This window comes from Pseudoliparis swirei, chromosome 5, assembly GCF_029220125.1.
Source record: "Pseudoliparis swirei isolate HS2019 ecotype Mariana Trench chromosome 5, NWPU_hadal_v1, whole genome shotgun sequence".
NCBI classification, from domain to species: Eukaryota; Metazoa; Chordata; class Actinopteri; order Perciformes; family Liparidae; genus Pseudoliparis; species Pseudoliparis swirei.
The window spans coordinates 13,086,794-13,104,850 of NC_079392.1; the positions used below are offsets into that span (position 1 = coordinate 13,086,794).

Genomic DNA, 18,057 nt, shown 5'->3' on the forward strand with positions numbered 1-18,057 from the left:
GAACAGAGACAGAGGAACAGAGACAGAGGAACAGAGACAGAGGAACAGAGACATAGGAACGGAGACAGGAACAGAGACAGAGGAACAGAGACAGAGGAACAGAGACAGAGGGACAGAGACAGAGGAACAGAGACAGAGGAACAGAGCCAGAGGAACAGAGACAGAGGAACAGAGACAGAGGGACAGAGACATAGGAACAGAGACAGAGGAACAGAGACAGAGGAACAGAGACAGAGGGACAGAGACATAGGAACAGAGACAGAGGAACGGAGACAGAGGAACAGAGACAGAGGAACAGAGACAGAGGGACAGAGACAGAGGAACAGAGACAGAGAGACAGAGACAGAGACAGAGGAACAGAGACAGAGGAACAGAGCCAGAGGAACAGAGACAGAGGAACAGAGACAGAGGAACAGAGACAGAGGAACAGAGACAGCTACAGAGACAGAGGAACAGAGACAGAGAGACAGAGGAACAGAGACAGAGGAACAGAGACAGAGGAACAGAGCCAGAGGAACAGAGACAGAGGAACAGAGACAGAGGAACAGAGAGACAGAGGAACAGAGACAGAGGAACAGAGACAGAGGAACAGAGACAGAGGAACAGAGACAGAGGAACAGAGACATAGGAACGGAGACAGAGGAACAGAGACAGAGGAACAGAGACAGAGGAACAGAGACAGAGGGACAGAGACAGAGGAACAGAGACAGAGGCAGAGGAACAGAGACAGAGGAACAGAGACACAGAGAAACAGAGACAGAGGAACGGAGACAGAGGAACAGAGACAGAGGAACAGAGACAGAGGAACAGAGACAGAGGAACGGAGACAGAGGGACAGAGACACAGAGGAACAGAGACATAGGAACGGAGACAGAGGAACAGAGACACAGAGGAACAGAGACATAGGAACGGAGACAGAGGAACAGAGACAGAGGAACAGAGACAGAGGAACAGAGACAGAGGAACAGAGACAGAGGGACAGAGACAGAGGAACAGAGACAGAGAGACAGAGGCAGAGGAACAGAGACAGAGGAACGGAGACACAGAGAAACAGAGACAGAGGAACGGAGACAGAGGAACAGAGACAGAGGAACAGAGACAGAGGAACAGAGACAGAGGAACAGAGACAGAGGAACGGAGACAGAGGAACAGAGACAGAGGAACAGAGCCAGAGGAACAGAGACAGAGGAACAGAGACACAGAGGAACAGAGACATAGGAACGGAGACAGAGGAACAGAGACAGAGGAACAGAGACATAGGAACAGAGACAGAGAGACAGAGACAGAGACAGAGGAACAGAGACAGAGGAACAGAGCCAGAGGAACGGAGACAGAGGAACAGAGACACAGAGAAACAGAGACAGAGGAACGGAGACAGAGGAACAGAGACAGAGGAACAGAGACAGAGGAACAGAGACATAGGAACAGAGACAGAGGAACAGAGACAGAGAGACAGAGACAGAGGGACAGAGACAGAGGAACAGAGACAGAGGAACAGAGCCAGAGGAACAGAGACAGAGGAACAGAGACATAGGAACAGAGACAGAGGAACAGAGACAGAGGAACAGAGACAGAGGGACAGAGACAGAGGAACAGAGACAGAGGAACAGAGACAGAGGAACAGAGACAGAGGAACAGAGACAGAGGAACAGAGACAGAGAGACAGAGGAACAGAGACAGAGGAACAGAGACAGAGGAACAGAGACAGAGGAACAGAGACAGAGGAACAGAGACAGAGAGACAGAGACAGAGGAACAGAGACACAGGAACAGAGACAGAGGAACAGTGCTAGAGGAACAGAGACAGAGGAACAGAGACAGAGGAACAGAGACAGAGGAACAGAGACAGAGGAACAGAGACAGAGGAACAGAGACAGAGGAACAGAGACAGAGGAACAGAGACAGAGGAACAGAGACAGAGGAACAGAGACAGAGGAACAGAGACAGAGGAACAGAGACAGAGGAACAGAGACAGAGGAACAGAGACAGAGGGACAGAGACAGAGGAACAGAGACAGAGAGACAGACAGAGGGACAGAGACAGAGGAACAGAGACAGAGGAACAGAGACAGAGGAACAGAGACAGAGGAACAGAGACAGAGGAACAGAGACAGAGGAACAGAGACAGAGGAACGGAGACAGAGGAACAGAGACAGAGGAACAGAGCCAGAGGAACAGAGACAGAGGAACAGAGACACAGAGGAACAGAGACATAGGAACGGAGACAGAGGAACAGAGACAGAGGAACAGAGACATAGGAACGGAGACAGAGGAACAGAGACAGAGGAACAGAGCCAGAGGAACAGAGACAGAGGGACAGAGACAGAGGAACAGAGACATAGGAACGGAGACAGAGGGACAGAGGCAGAGGAACAGAGACAGAGGAACAGAGACACAGAGAAACAGAGACAGAGGAACAGAGACAGAGGAACAGAGACAGAGGAACAGAGACAGAGGAACAGAGACAGAGGAACAGAGACATAGGAACGGAGACAGAGGAACAGAGACAGAGGAACAGAGCCAGAGGAACAGAGACAGAGGAACAGAGACACAGAGGAACAGAGACATAGGAACGGAGACAGGAACAGAGACAGAGGAACAGAGACAGAGGAACAGAGACAGAGGAACAGAGACAGAGGAACAGAGACAGAGGGACAGAGACAGAGGAACAGAGACAGAGGAACAGAGACAGAGGAACAGAGACAGAGACAGAGGAACAGAGACAGAGACAGAGGAACAGAGACAGAGGAACAGAGGAACAGAGACAGAGGAACAGAGACACAGAGGAACAGAGACATAGGAACGGAGACAGAGGGACAGAGACAGAGGGACAGAGGAACAGAGGAACAGAGACAGAGGAACAGAGACACAGAGGAACAGAGACAGAGGAACAGAGACAGAGGAACAGAGACATAGGAACGGAGACAGAGGAACAGAGACAGAGGAACAGAGACAGAGGAACAGAGACAGAGGGACAGAGACAGAGGGACAGAGACAGAGGAACAGAGACAGAGGAACAGAGCCAGAGGAACAGAGACAGAGGAACAGAGACAGAGGGACAGAGACAGAGGAACAGAGGAACAGAGACAGAGGAACAGAGACAGAGGAACAGAGACATAGGAACGGAGACAGAGGAACAGAGACAGAGGAACAGAGACAGAGGGACAGAGACAGAGGAACAGAGAGACAGAGAGACAGAGCCAGCAGTGTCTCCAGGCTCGAGAGATGTTGGATATTTGCTCTGCTGCTGTTTCCGCTCTGAGAAAAACCTGAAACAGCATTTTAAACTGAATTAAATCATTTATTGTTGCTGCAGCAGCCAATATATTTTGTTTCCAGGAACATAAATAAGTCAACAACACGAAATGGGAGAAGAGGCAGCAGCAGCAGGACAGAAGAAATTTATAAAAGATGAGAAATTACTCTTTCTGTATCACATGCCACACACAAAAATAAATAACTGCATGTGTTTGTGTCAAACTCTCATGAGATTGCAGTATAAAAACAACAACCTCAGACTAACCAGAAACCAACAACTGTACCTCTATTTCAGAATCAAGCGTTTCATAAATATGTTTGCAACTAATCAGATCATAACAATCTCACTGCTGACACAATAACGAGCCATACAAATGCATTGTTGGCACAAACCTCCAAGCAGAGACTCCATCGCTCTCGATGCCAAACATGTTGTGTCTGGCAGAGGTTTTATGAGCTGTGATTCAGTCAAATTATCTGCAATAAACTCTAAACACACTCAATCTAAAAGCTGGAGACGCATTAGTTTATTCAAACCTCATAATTGGTTAGGCTTTTACGAGGACGATAACGGATCCTCTATCGCTCTACGACACGGTCTGTTTCAGAATCTGTCTTATAATTCTGCTGCTACTATTTACCGTCTACTGAGCCTCACATGTCCCAGAGGCCAGTTTACAGGCAATGCAAGAATCAACATTAGTTGTCCCAGAGTCCAAGCTAAAGATATCAGGGGACTGAGCCTCAATTGTCTAAAGATCCAGGCTAAAGAGAAGGAGGGATGATGTCCCAGAGTCCAGCCTACAGACAAGAGGCTGAGCCTTATATATCCCAGAGTCCAGCAGACAGACAAGAGGCTGAGCCTAATATATCCCAGAGTCCAGCAGACAGACAAGAGGCTGAGCCTTATATATCCCAGAGTCCAGCAGACAGACAAGAGGCTGAGCCTTATATATCCCAGAGTCCAGCAGACAGACAAGAGGCTGAGCCTTATATATCCCAGAGTCCAGTCTAAAGACAAGAGGCTGAGCCTTATCTATACCAGAGTCCAGCCTACAGACAAGAGGCTGAGCCTTATATATCCCAGAGTCCAGCAGACAGACAAGAGGCTGAGCCTTATATATCCCAGAGTCCAGTCTAAAGACAAGAGGCTGAGCCTTATATATCCCAGAGTCCAGTCTAAAGACAAGAGGCTGAGCCTTATCTATACCAGAGTCCAGCCTACAGACAAGAGGCTGAGCCTTATATATTCCCAGAGTCCAGCAGACAGACAAGAGGCTGAGCCTTATATATACACACCAGAGTCCAGCCTACAGACAAGAGGCTGAGCCTTATATATCCCAGAGTCTAGCCTAAAGACAAGAGGCTGAGCCTTATATATCCCAGAGTCCAGCCTAAAGACAAGAGGCTGAGCCTTATATATACACACACCAGAGTCCAGCCTACAGACAAGAGGCTGAGCCTTATATATACACACCAGAGTCCAGCCTACAGACAAGAGGCTGAGCCTTATATATCCCAGAGTCCAGCCTAAAGACAAGAGAGGCTGAGCATTAACTGTCCTGGAGTCCAGGCTAAAGACCAGGACAGCTCATCTTCGACCTTCCCACAGTGCATGCTGAAGACCACAGGGTACTGAGCACAATGAGGACTGAGCCTGTCCCAGAATGCATGTTTATGTGAAATTATTGAAAACTGTAATTTATGTTGGTTTTAACAGGAAGTTTTATTTCATAATAACACATTTGTATCTGCTTTCAATAAACATTCAAATATTAGAAACTGAAATAAACAACAAATTTAAATAAATGTAGCACTAATAACTAAGATATTGCAATATGTATTCGTAAATTGAAACAGCTATTTAATTTGTATTAAAAACCTTGCGGTTAATTCATCTTTTTAAACATTTTAAGTATTCACTTTTACAATTTTTTAAAATCTCTATTAAAACATTTCCTACACAAATTACTGACCATTTTTCACCCAAACCCAAATTTACCATGATTCCACAGACTTTCTACAGGATCAAATTTACTGACCAAATCCCAATAATTTGGCGTTTTGGCCAGTTAATGCCGACCAAACAAGTTTTATTTTAGTGGACATGGGGAGTAAAGTCCTAAATCGAGAGATCTAAAAAGCGAATATATTTCAGTAAAAATTGGATTCAAAAGGTCGTAAGTGGATTTAACTTGCTCGTGTACAAATGCGTTATTCCAGTTGTGTAAAAAAGTCTAACAAATAAAAATAAAAATACACATTTCCACCTGGGTACTATCAGAAAAGAAGTACATCAGAGTTCAGAAGGACATCTTCCACCACGCAGCTCATTCAGGCCCCTGCCCACAATCACCAAACCACATTTAAAACCAGCAGCAAGCTCCTTCAACAAACAGCTCAAGCCTCCGACCAGCAGCCAGGAAAACAAACCACACTCACAGCACACGTTTGCCCGCTTCGGACGCACAAAAGCAAACGCACCGAGACCAGAGGGAGGAAGAGGCAGCAAGAAAAAGCCCCAAAACCAGAGACGGAGAAAGACCGAAAAGAGACGAGCGGAATAAAAGTAAATAAAGACGTTCCTCCACTTTGTGATGTAACAAGGACGGGACGGGACTGCTGGTTCAAACAAGCCCTGCAAGACAGAAACACACACGTTAACGCACTGATCGCCCGTCGGCTAAACAAGAGTCCAACCTCAACACACAGTGACAGCAAGACGGTCTGAGACACTGTGAGACGCTTTCAGATGCTTGGAGGAACACAGAGATAGACCAGGATACTTTTACAGAGACAACCTTGTAGATACTCAGAAATACAGGCACTGTCCAGATATTGAGACACATTAAAGTGCTTCACGAAAAGATACAGTGAGACACTCATACACTGACAAAGTACTAAAACATGAATTGAGACGCTGAAAGACATTAAGATAAACGGGTATACACAAACACACTTTGCCAAAGCTTTGAGATACTCTAAAATAACCTGAGATACCCAGACTCGTGTAGATACAGTGAGGTCAGTTGATGAACTCTAAGATGCAGACGTTCAGAGATACATGGAGATACTCTGAGGTAAACGGATAGTTTGAGACACATTGGCAGTTTATGATGAACTGAGATACCCAAAATATACTCTGAGAAATTCAGCCCAAAAACTTGACACCTTACTTTAAAATGCGCCAGATTGATGACAGATTGCATAAGTCAAAATGAATTTTAATGCAAGGTGCAAAGGCACAGATACTATGGGATGCATTAAGACACTTGAAATATTTAAGCTTGTGAGAGAGAGAGGGAGAGAGCGAGAGAGAGAGCGAGAGAGAGCTTGGCCAGCTGGAAAGCTGACCCACATTGTAGAGCTCGTAACTGCTATCTGGCAAGTGTGTGTTTATTCACCAACAAACGGACCTCTCTCTCTCTGTGTCCTCCACCATGACAGATGGTCACTTCCTGAAGTTGTGCGAGTCGGCTCTGTGCCAACACACCCATGCTGCAAGGCAGAGTGCATTCACCGAGGACATCTGAGATACGTCTGAAGAAAACTGAGCGCAGTATCCTAACAGATGTTTCTACATCCACAATCCACTACACAGATCCCTGTGGAACCAAAGGAATACATAGTAACCCATGTTTGCCCATATATGGGACACACACCGGCCTCTCAGCTCCATTGTGTGCAATAGTTCTTTAAGTGCTACAGTTTCTGAAGAGAGGGCCGAGCATTAGGACAGGAGCCCTTTGCGAAGGGTAAGTCTCGGGCGAGGGATGTAAAAGACATTACTGACTTCATAAAATCTATTTGATCTGAAGGCAACAAGTGATTAAATGAACATTACCAAAACTGAGATGTAATTAAAGAGTAAATAGTTTCATCAAACAGAATAGCCAAGAAGGACGACAGAAAATGTCCACTGTAACCCCGACTCCATGTAGCTTCAGCTAGAAGGAGACACCGCCTTGGTGGAGGTGATGACAATCAGAGGATAATCATAATGAGGTCCATAAGGGAGATGGACAAGTGCCCCCGGCCCTCTTATGCAAACATCAAATACAAGCAGAAGCCCCTCTGGAGACCTTGTGGTTTTGGAGTCTAGTGATGACACCATTACTAATGCCATAATCACGGGATTGACAAACCTGTATGTCCACGATCCACAATCCGAAAGCTCTAATCAAGAGAAAATGCTCGGACTCCACATCTCCTGATCAATGCCGATGGCAGGAATTTAAAGAACAAAAAATGGAAACCATCCATTGATTTGGCCAATGGTTCCAAGTCAGTCCCAATCTACCCACAATCCAGCAGTCATGTGGAAAGGACAGTACTCTGCTGGGACGGTCCTCCTACAAGGATTCAAAAGACTTCGCCAATGCATTTCACTCCCTCGTGGAAGAAGTGCTAAAAGACCCCACAATCCAAATTTACATCGAGGATGTCTACTTCCCACACACTGACGAGGAAGGAAACCTTGACCTACTGGAAGGAGTTGTGAAGCAACTAACACAGGCAGTGTTACAAATAGGTCTAAAAAAAGTGAACTGGCAGTACATGTATTCAAATTCTTAGGATTTAATATCCTAGAAAACATAAAAGATTTGGAATGGAAAGTACATTGCTAACCACTTCTGGGTGAGTCCTACTGTAACTTGAAAGGGGATGAAATTTTATAAATAATATCATTGTATTGTGGAAGATTTTAATGTGAAAATGTTTGAAATAGTTTCATCACCCAGTCCTACAAAGTGCCCACAGTGTGGGAAAAAGCCATAGAAAATATTTCTACGGCAAAGGCGGGTTATCTCCTAACAGACATGAAAGAAATATAAAAATAATAATAATATCGGGTTGTATCATGCAGATAAGGAGAAACTACAGATGTTCTTCTCTCTCCAGGTCTGAGGTCAAATCCTGCTCCGATTCCCATTTTATTCCCGACAAGCCATCAAGGAAACACATTTTAACAAACTGAGAGACTGATTCATGAGCAGAGTTTTGGGATACGAGAATCCAAACCAATGGACAGTTGTAAAATGATTAAATCCTATAAATCATGTGGACGCGCTATACTTATGAGTATGTTTCAGCTGCAGTTCAGCGAGCTTTGAAACACTCAGCTCCAGAGTATGGGTGAAGAAAAGAATGCTTCTCTTGTTCTTTATGTATGCGTCTAAATCAGCCTCATTGCAGACTTGAGCAGTGGCCGTTTACTTCAGCTTTTTCATTCTTATTTAGTTTGAATACCTGCAAGCATTTATTATTATTGAATAAAACTAAGTTGATCGTTGTGGTTACTATTATTGAAAGGTTCCTCTGCTTTTGGATGTCTTCCATCAAAACTGCTTCAGCCAACACTGGTGAGAGCGTTCTAATTATCCTCTGAAATAGAGGAGTTGTGTTTTGCTTCTCAGGAGAGCGACGAGCATCCAAGGTGGGAGGACAGGAGCCTCTGGTCCATTGTGTGAGACAGCTGCTCATTCATCAAATGTTTCTTCAAATAGTTGTATTTATTGAAATGTACTGGAAGTGTTCCTGTTAAGAAAAATATAGATTTGCACAAAGCCAATTGACTTTCCGGTGGGAATAAAAAGTATCTTACAAGTTAAGTTAAAGCAGAGTTGAAGAAGATGAATCAGACTGCATTATGACAGATACATCACACCATATTTGGTTTTAGGTAATTTGAGTGTGAGGTGGCAGTAAGTTTTCAACTAATGAGTTGGTTTTCACTAAAACACAGCCAGTAACTCCATTTCTATTAACCTGATGCTCATCTACTGCCGACTTCATCCGGCAGAGAAGAAGCTGATCATTCATCATCGTAACATCACAGCTACGATATGAGAGCAGACGTGACTGTGTTCAAACAGTCCACAGAACTGCATGGATGAACTTCGACACCTTTATGACCTCAATAGAACACATTATAGATTTGAATTTATTCAGATTGCTCTGGTTTTATTTGAGTTTGATTGTCATCTATGCTTCTTGTTCATTTATAACATGATTGTTTTTTTTTTTTAGTCTAAAAATTATCGGAAATCTGACCTTTAGTTGAGATATTTCGATTTCAAGCACAGCGAACCCCCAGGCTAGAAATATTATAATACAAATCTAAATTAATATCAGATTTGATTAAAAGAAAACCTCAAATAAACACTATTTCAATCACAGTAATTAAAGACTGTTTCTTATTCTGCTGAGAGCTTCTCCCTCATGTTTCTCTGCGGGAAGCTTTAGTTTGAATTGGATTGTGAACGCAGCCCGAAGAACACAACGTGAAGCCGAGCCGGGCGGAGCCGCTCCTCCTTTTCCTTCAGCGGGCGTATTGCCCCCTAAGAGAAGATATCTAAACACAAATGTGTGTACTGACCTTTGGCCTGCTCCAGGTCCGAATTCGAGCCCTGCTCCGATTGGTTGGGCGTTCTGTAGGGCGGGGGTTGTCTTAGAGGGGGCGGGGCTGCACCTGGTGCCTGCAGGAGGAGGAAACCATTAAACTTGGTCTGTGTCTAAACTATTTGATGGAAAATATAGACTGATAGTCCAGTGTGTTGAGGCCACCCTCTGCTGGGCAGTTATATGCTATTGGAAAGACGAGAGTCCAAGAAAGAATGTTAGACCGCTTTTGTTTAATTTGTGAATAATTAAAAAGATGAAGACAGAAGAGATGGGAGGAAGTAACTGTGACATTCACCCTTTTTCCACAGAGCTCATGGACTTGTTTATTTAATTGTAAGCTTTAGACGTGTGCTCCAAAAACACACCAACATAGACTCCACGTGAGGATTAGGTCCTGTTCTTACCGGAGACTCTGTCCTCTGTCCTTTGTATTTATTGTAGCTGGAAGCGATTATAGACACAGGCTGAAACACACACACACACACACACACACACACACACACACATTGTGAGGCTTGAGTGCGTCCCACGTTATGCGTTTGTAATCCGTGTGTGCTCTCAGTGTGTGTGGGTCTGTTAAACCGCCACTGGATTTATGTCTGTAGGGGGAGGTGGGGTGACTTTAACATCACCTACACTGGTCAGGGATTTTTAAAGTCGTGGTTTTAGCAGTGACTTCCTGTTTGTCTCTGAAATCCCGTCTGGAGCGACGTCCTTGTACTTAAAAATGGAGTCAAACATTTGGTTAATTTTTCTAAACTGATAGATGCTAATTTACTAACACTACTAAGGCATATTTGCAAACAAATATGCCAGAATATTTGCTTAGGCTTTTTTTGTTGTTAAAAAAAATAAGTTCAGCGAGTTAGGACAACATTTTTACTCAAATTTCCCTCACACAACCCTATCGTCTCTCTTTAATGTATTTCTCCTGCTTAACGTCCATGTTCATAGCAGTCCATAATATTTGGTAACATGGATAAACATGTCTTGAACGATGTTAAATTACAGGCGAGTGTAGAAAACCTCCTGTAATACTGTTTTATGGTGTGTGTGTGTGTGTGTGTGTGTGTGTGTGTGTGTGTGTGTGTGTGTGTGCATTAGTACTCGTGGAGTTGCTGATAGGCTCTGGACGATGAAGACGACGGGGCTCGGGGCTGATTTGATGGCATTGACCGCCTCCTCGTGACTGGCCAGTTGTAGGTCAACTCCTGAAACCTGCACACACACAAGGGCAATAGAGTGTTTGGGTTCATATCTTTTAGCTGTTCTGCACTGGCTTCCTGTAAAATCAAGAATTACATACAAAATTCGTCTCCTTAATTGGTGATGCACCATCATATCTCAAGGAGCTTGTAGTACCATATTGCCCCACTAGAGAGCTGCGTTCACTGAATGCAGGGCTACTTGTGGTTCCTAGAGTCCTAAAAGGTAGGATGGGAGCCAGAGCCTTCAGTTATCAAGCTCCTCTTTTATGAAACCAGCTTCCACCTTCAGTCCGGAAGGCAGACACAGTCACCTCATTTAAGTGTCGACTTAAGACTTTCCTCTTCATAGCGCGTATACTTAGGGCTGAATCAGGTTCACCTGGTCCAGCCCCTGGATATGCTGCTATAGGGCTTATAGGCTGCTGGGGGACGTTTTAGGATACACTGAGCAACTATCTTCTTTCTCTACTTATGGATGAATTCACATCTCTTCATTGCATATTACTAACTCTACTTCTTCTCCAGACTCTTTGTGCCTTCTCGCCTCACAGGGTCCATTGGACCTGGCTGTGTCTGGAGCCGGTCCTGGCTCCTAGACCCTGCCCCTTGACCCTGCTTTTTGCATCCTGCCCCTGGCCTCCTTCCTCATTTGCCCTGCCTCCTTCTTTGTGCCTTATGCCTCATTGGTGATGCCTCCTGCATAATGGCCCGGCGCCCTGCCTCCTGCCATGGCCCTGCTGATGCCCCCCTTCTCTACCTCCTTCAGTTTATATGGATCGTGTTTATCTGGATCATGGTCTATGCCTACTACTCATTATTCATAATTTCTGTCATTCATTAAATGTGTTGTAACTCTGTATTGCTGTTCATCTGTACACATGGAATCTATTTCTTCTGTCCATCCGGGGAGAGGGATCCTCCTCTGTTGATTTTCTGAAGGTTTCTTCACTTTTTTCCCGGTGCAATTTTTTTGGGGGGAGTTCTTCTGATCTAATGTGAGGTCGTGGGACTGAGATGTCATACATGTACAGATTGTAATGCCCTCTAAGGCAAATTTGTAATTTGTGATTTTGGGCTATACAAAATAAACTGAATTGAATTGAATATCACGACGTCGTCTGATGTCTATCTCAGATGTTAAAACTGTCGGCCCAGGTATGAAGCCCAGCCCTACCTCCAGGATCTTGTCTCCGGTTTTCAGGCACTGCGTTTTGGCGGCGGGGCTGCTCTTTAGAACCTGTTTGATGAAGATTCCCTTCAGTTCCTCGCCGTTCCTCAGACGCTTGATGACATGGCAACCGCCCACGATGCTCAGACCCAAAGACTGGCCCTCTTCTGGCCACACCTCCACCCTGCAGGCGCAGAAGAAACTTTGTATTACCCTTTGGTTAAAAGACTTTATTGGTTTGGGAAATTCTGTTTGTTTTAATAAGTATGAGGATGGTGGTTGTTTAGCATTCAGTGTTTAATTCCTACATTCATCAATGAAAAGGACAGACCGATGCTTGCAGAACACAATTTATCACACATGCACACCAGTATACACTCGTATACTGTGACAAATGTAACCAGAAGAGGGCGACACCGTACTGTGAAACAACTGGGGAAAGAGGACATGATGGAGAGAGTAAGATGACAGGAGGAGACAAAAAGAGGAGGAAAAAGGAGGTAATAGCGGATGCGGAGGTCCGGTGGACAGTCAGTTCCGATTCTGGTCTTTGTCAAGTGTCTGAATTTTAAAAAACTGTCTTAATGGAACCTAAGGACCCATAACTGTGTTCAATTGCTTCCCGTGCTGTTTGGCTCTGTTGTAAACATCGACCTCAGTGTCACAACTGAACATTTGTGTTGTGAATGAACACGTTCAAGTAAACTCTGTTGGAATTCAGGAGGAGTGACGTAAAAAGCGCTTTTTTTGGAGGGGGCAAAATGGATGTTCAAACTGAGATTATTATTGTTTGCCTGATAATCAATTTAAAGTGTTTGCATAGTTTTAATGTTTTGAGCATTAAAGGTTTTAAGAGAAACCCTTATTCACTGAACGTTAAACAATAAACAATTCAGTCCGTATTTTTGTGTGGTCGCATCGCTCAAGCTGTTAGAAAATGGACAAAACAAACTAAAGACAAAGATATGTGTTATACGCGTTACCTGCGAGGGGGTCCCCAGTGACTGAAGGCCGGCGTTTCCTCTCCCTCGCCCTCCTCTCTTTCAGGAAGGTCGCTGTGAACACACACACAATAAATTAGCGACAGGGTTTCTGCGGACGCTCGCCTTCTAACAGGAGGCTGCAGGTGTCTCCTCACAATTGTCCTCCTCTGATTGGTAGAGAGGCTCCACCCTGGCTCCGCCTCCTCCTTCTCTCAGTGTCAATTCTCCTGACGGACCTCCATGGAGAGAGTGAGAGAACAAAAAAATACTAAAAACATAATTTCACCCGTTGATCTCCCCACTGGTGTGATTTCTATGTCACAGTATCAGTTGTTGAGATGCAGGAATTATGAGCCGACAAGTAGGTTCGTCTTCATCACCATCTCCCTGGACCCCGGATCAGTTATCATGCAGTGCAGACAAGTGTTGCTCAAACTTACGGAGCTAGCAGAGGTCATAGCTGAATGTGATGGTAGTGTATTCCGTATCATTTGATGCCATCAGACACATTTGTGCAAATATGGACGAACCTTAAAATTGTGTCAGGTCTGTTGTGATGACACCGTATCTCGAGATATTATCATACACAATTACGGCGTCTAAATTGATATCAAATGTATACCAACACAGATTTGTCATATTCTGATAAAGATTGTGGGTTTTCCATTCCACTTTCCAGCACCACTCAGTTGAAAGTGATTCACTAATGTGTAAAAGAGAAGATTACCTTGTTTTTAGATCATTTAGCACTTAAGTTAAAAATATCCCCCCATGTGGTATTTCATGAAGACTATTTATTGAAGACATAAAGAACATCTTATTACAAAAAGCATATATATGGTGATGGAAGTGTTTGGCCTCATCCCCGAGCCCTTCTGAAAATTAAAGATAATAAATCAAGGCTTTGTGCCTGACTTTAATAAAAAATATTAAAATGGTTTAGGGATGTTTGAATTATTATGTTTATCAAGGAACAATCCAATTGATTAGAACAAACCAAATGCTCAATGTGACACACCGGTATCAGTTTACATGTGGAACCACACAAAGGAGACAGAGAGACAACCACAGAGGAGGAGACAGAGAGGAGGTGGAGGAGTAAGAGAAGATGACAGAGTAGATAATGAAGAGGAGGAGACAAAAAAAGGTGAGGAAAAGCAAAGGGACAGAGGAGGACAAAGAGGAGGTGACGGAGGGAAAGCAAGACAGAGGAGGTGACTTATGGAAAGGAAGAGACAGAGGACAAAGAGGAGGTGTTGGTGGATGGGGAGGTGCATTAGATACTGACTCTGTGTCGGTGTCCGTCAGCGTGAGTTCAGAGTCTGCTTCACTGTCTCTGGAATCTGAAACACACACACACACATACACATACACACACACACTATTTCTCTGACACTTTGTAGCTTAGGGATATGTATTTGTTAAGATACGTCTTCTCCAAGTCGACTCAATTCTCGTTTTACTGTAGGTTCTACATCTATGTTCTTGGGTTTGGATATTCAAACTGTTGTCTATAGATTTTGCAGGAATGGTTTTCATGTCTGCATCTTAAAATCGAATGTAGTCATAAACAAAAGTCTTGCAAACTAATAATCTCAACAGGTGCTCTCTGTATTTCTGTAACAAACACATATTTGTGTATTATTCAAATTTGCTTTCAAATTTGCTTTCTCACCAACAATCAGGTTTCCGATGGACACAATGCTTTCGTGGTCTGATCTCTGCTTGTCTTCCTCTTCTTCCTCCTGCTTCCCCTGAAATAACAAACCATTTTTTGCTGCATGTTCCACCAAAATGTGTGTGGAAATGCGGATATGTAAATAGATTAATTTCAAATAAAGGAGAAGTACAAATATTAACCTAGTAAAATGTTGTAATCTACAAAACACAACAGGCTCATGTCGTACTCGCCGCTCTAGTTGTCAAACACGATTTTCACTCACTAACTAATTCTTTCCACCACTTTGACTTTTTTTAAATTGCAATTTACCGTCACTTGAGCGTCTCCTGCAAGTGTTTCAGAATAAAAGTCCAACGTGACAATTTGAATTCCTGTAAAATCAACACACAACCTCTGTACAAGAAACGTACACAATGTAAAGCAAACAATAATACATACAGTTTAAAACACACAACTGGAATATAGCATAGACGAGCAGGTTCGTCATGTTCTGAGATCTTCAAATGAAAAGAGAGGTTAGCCTTCTGGTGGCTTCTGATGTTGTCATATAACCACAACGCTCCTGGTTCGATTCCTCTCAAGACATCGGTGTTTTGCATGCCATTCCCATTTCTATATGCCCTGTTTTTCCTAACTGACACAACATGGTTTTGTTCGCCACAGAAGTTTATTTCACAATAAAAGATCCCTCCTCTTTCATTTGAAACACTTACAGGAACCGTAAACTTCAAATATAAAACACGGAAATGACGCCTCCAACACACCCTCACCTCCTCGACTCGACTGGGCCGGCTGGAGGTGAGCTTCCACTCCTCCCAAGACGGAGGTGGTCTCCTGAGGAGGGAGCCCATGCTCTCCTCCACTTTCTCCTGCGTCATCATCATCACCACCTCCTCCTCATCATCATCCTCCTCCTCCAAATCCTCATCCACGGCCATCTCCCTCTCCTCCTCCGCAGGCAGGAGATTGGAAGTCAGAGGGAAGGAGGAGTAGCGAGGCAGACCTCCGTCCAGGATAAGCTCCGGCTCCTCTTCTTCCCCTTCCTCCTCCTCCTCCTCCTGACGAAGGTCAGAGGGCAGGATGGAGCCGTCGCCGAAACCCTGAAACATGAATAAAGACTAGATAAGATAAGATGGTGGCGGGAAAAAAAGTCTTCCTGAGTAAGAGGTCACCTGGAGGGCAAAATGCTCAAAGGAAGAAAAAAAACACTCAGTCATCCATTGGAAGTCACTGAATACTGACACTTGTCAACTCTCTCCAGTTTGTTCTTCTTCATCCTCCTAAAACTTTAAATCAAAGATAGAAAGCATGAAATCAATCGCTTTGAGACGACGCCCAAGGAGATTTGAGAGCTTAATAAGGAAAAATACCAAAAGCATCCCGTTTGTCAGCCTAACGGCCCCATCGGTCCACTTGTTGTTTTTTCTTCCTTGTTTTGTATATCTAGATTCTAGATTAATGATGTGTAGGCCTTCATGAATAATTTCAAATAGCCTACCTATCCATGTGTTGAGTCAGTGTTTGGCCTTGTTAGTCCGAAAGTGTAATCCGGCCCCCTGAGATTTCACTTGAAAAAAATCTGGCCCCCTGTCCAATTTCACCCTGGCATCCCTGATCTAGAACAACCTGGACATCAGCCAAATGAAATAACTCCTGAAGATGAGTCAGACTGTAGGACCCAGGGGCCGTCTCCTTAGTGAAGGAACTACGCTGAAGAAAAAAGAATGCAGCCCGACACTAAATCTAAAACTTGACTTACTTTGAACATTAGCCTTCATCTCTGAACACATAAAGGTTTTCTCCAACTCCCCAAAGAGCCTTCCTCAGCAGATACTGAGGGGGATATCCTGTTCTTAACATTACGATGCAGACATTAGCCCGCGCTCTGGGAAATATTAATGACAACACTTAGGCTAATTTCCATCGACAAGGCCTCATCGTCAAGGACTCTCTTCCTCTTCTTTTAATTTGGGCCTGGGAAGCCAGCCCATCACGGCCGTATAATGGAGGTGAGGAGCAGACGGCGGCAGCAGCAGAGAGCTCATAACGCTAACAGGATGTTCTGCAGACTGATGTGTATTGGCCGTGACTGCCTGGCCTCATATTCATAAGATTAAAAGATGTTGTCATTTAATATCTCGGCCATTAGACGATGAGGACAGTTGAGATGACTAGTCGGTCGCTTCGGACTCTGCAGTATTTCGGCGAGGCGGTGCTGCACCGTGGGTTCTGGACTCGTTTTACTGCAGTGGCCATCTAAGGTCCAATCGTTAAAATGTTGATTATGGTAATTGAGGACTAGCTGCTGAGCCTGGTTTGTGTTTTTAATGCAATCTCTACCTGGTATTAACGTGATTTGGATCTGGAAACACTTCCATTCAGACCACATCTGGAGGTGTAAATGGCAAAGGCTTATTTATTGATTTATCGACGAATTATTTTGCTTGTTTTGTCCATAACATGTCAGTCCAACACTCCCAATATAATGTGGCGCCTTCGGATTGTTTGTTCGGCCAATGGTCAAAAGTTCAAAGATAAGCAGAATATTGACATATTGACATTATGGCTTACCCGACAATATACGGACGCGGCCTCGATCATTTTTATGTCATCAACTGATCGTGTTATGTACAGTATGAACGTGGCCTAGATCATTTTTACGTCAACTTACTGTAAGGTGTACAGTATGGATGTGGCCTCGATCACTTTTTCTGAAATATTGTTTCTTACACAAGTGTTTGTTTCCTAGAATGTCAAAAAGTGTTTCGCCAACATGACGCCTAAATGAACGGCTGGAGTTTTCCATCCCATTACCCGACTTAGACACTGAGCATCATCGATAACAGAAATAACAAAATATAAATCAATTCATTCTGGACTCCAGGTGGATGTTGAAGCCTAATTTGAAGGAAAAGAAATCCCCCGGGCCTTCAATCGATAACACGATCTTAAAGAAGTGTACAAATGTATTGCTAGTTAATATCCGCGTGTATTTAGCTGTTAAAAGGAGACATTACCTTTTCTGAAATTCAGATCACCGTCCAAAGTGGGTGATAATCAAGAAAATCAACAGTAAAAAGACTAAACATGGTGGCGGTATCGACAGCAGAAGTTGATGAGTCAGCGTTACTGTGTTGCCCGACAGCTCTCGGCTGTTTGCTGCCTGTAAAGCTGGTTGCTTTCGACCCGTGTTTGACTGGCTTTGAACTGTGACTCGCTGCAGCTCTTTATCCACACAAAGATGATCAGAAGAATGTAATCGCAGCCTGGAACTACAGCAGCAGCAGCAGTCTTCTACATATGACCTCTGAAAGTTAACGAGGTGTGGCTGTGTAACAGGGGTCTCTCTCTGGTCA

General features: G+C 44.1%; 1 protein-coding gene across 6 annotated transcripts in view; it reads right to left on the minus strand.

Annotated features, from left to right (window-relative positions):
• patj (PATJ crumbs cell polarity complex component) overlaps window positions 1–18,057 on the minus strand; it is a 103,589-nt gene that overhangs the window by 40,451 nt on the left and 45,081 nt on the right. For 5 of the 6 annotated variants that reach the window (XM_056413822.1, XM_056413823.1, XM_056413820.1 and 2 more), the window contains exons 21-29: window positions 15,472–15,801; window positions 14,696–14,774; window positions 14,309–14,363; window positions 13,176–13,256; window positions 13,021–13,092; window positions 12,044–12,221; window positions 10,769–10,879; window positions 10,066–10,125; window positions 9,636–9,735 (exon numbers count right to left, since the gene is read on the minus strand). In XM_056413822.1, the coding sequence (XP_056269797.1) occupies window positions 9,636–9,735; window positions 10,066–10,125; window positions 10,769–10,879; window positions 12,044–12,221; window positions 13,021–13,092; window positions 13,176–13,256; window positions 14,309–14,363; window positions 14,696–14,774; window positions 15,472–15,801 (1,066 nt within the window). The remainder of the gene's footprint in view (window positions 1–9,635; window positions 9,736–10,065; window positions 10,126–10,768; window positions 10,880–12,043; window positions 12,222–13,020; window positions 13,093–13,175; window positions 13,257–14,308; window positions 14,364–14,695; window positions 14,775–15,471; window positions 15,802–18,057) is intronic. The other variant, XM_056413821.1, reaches the window with a different exon arrangement.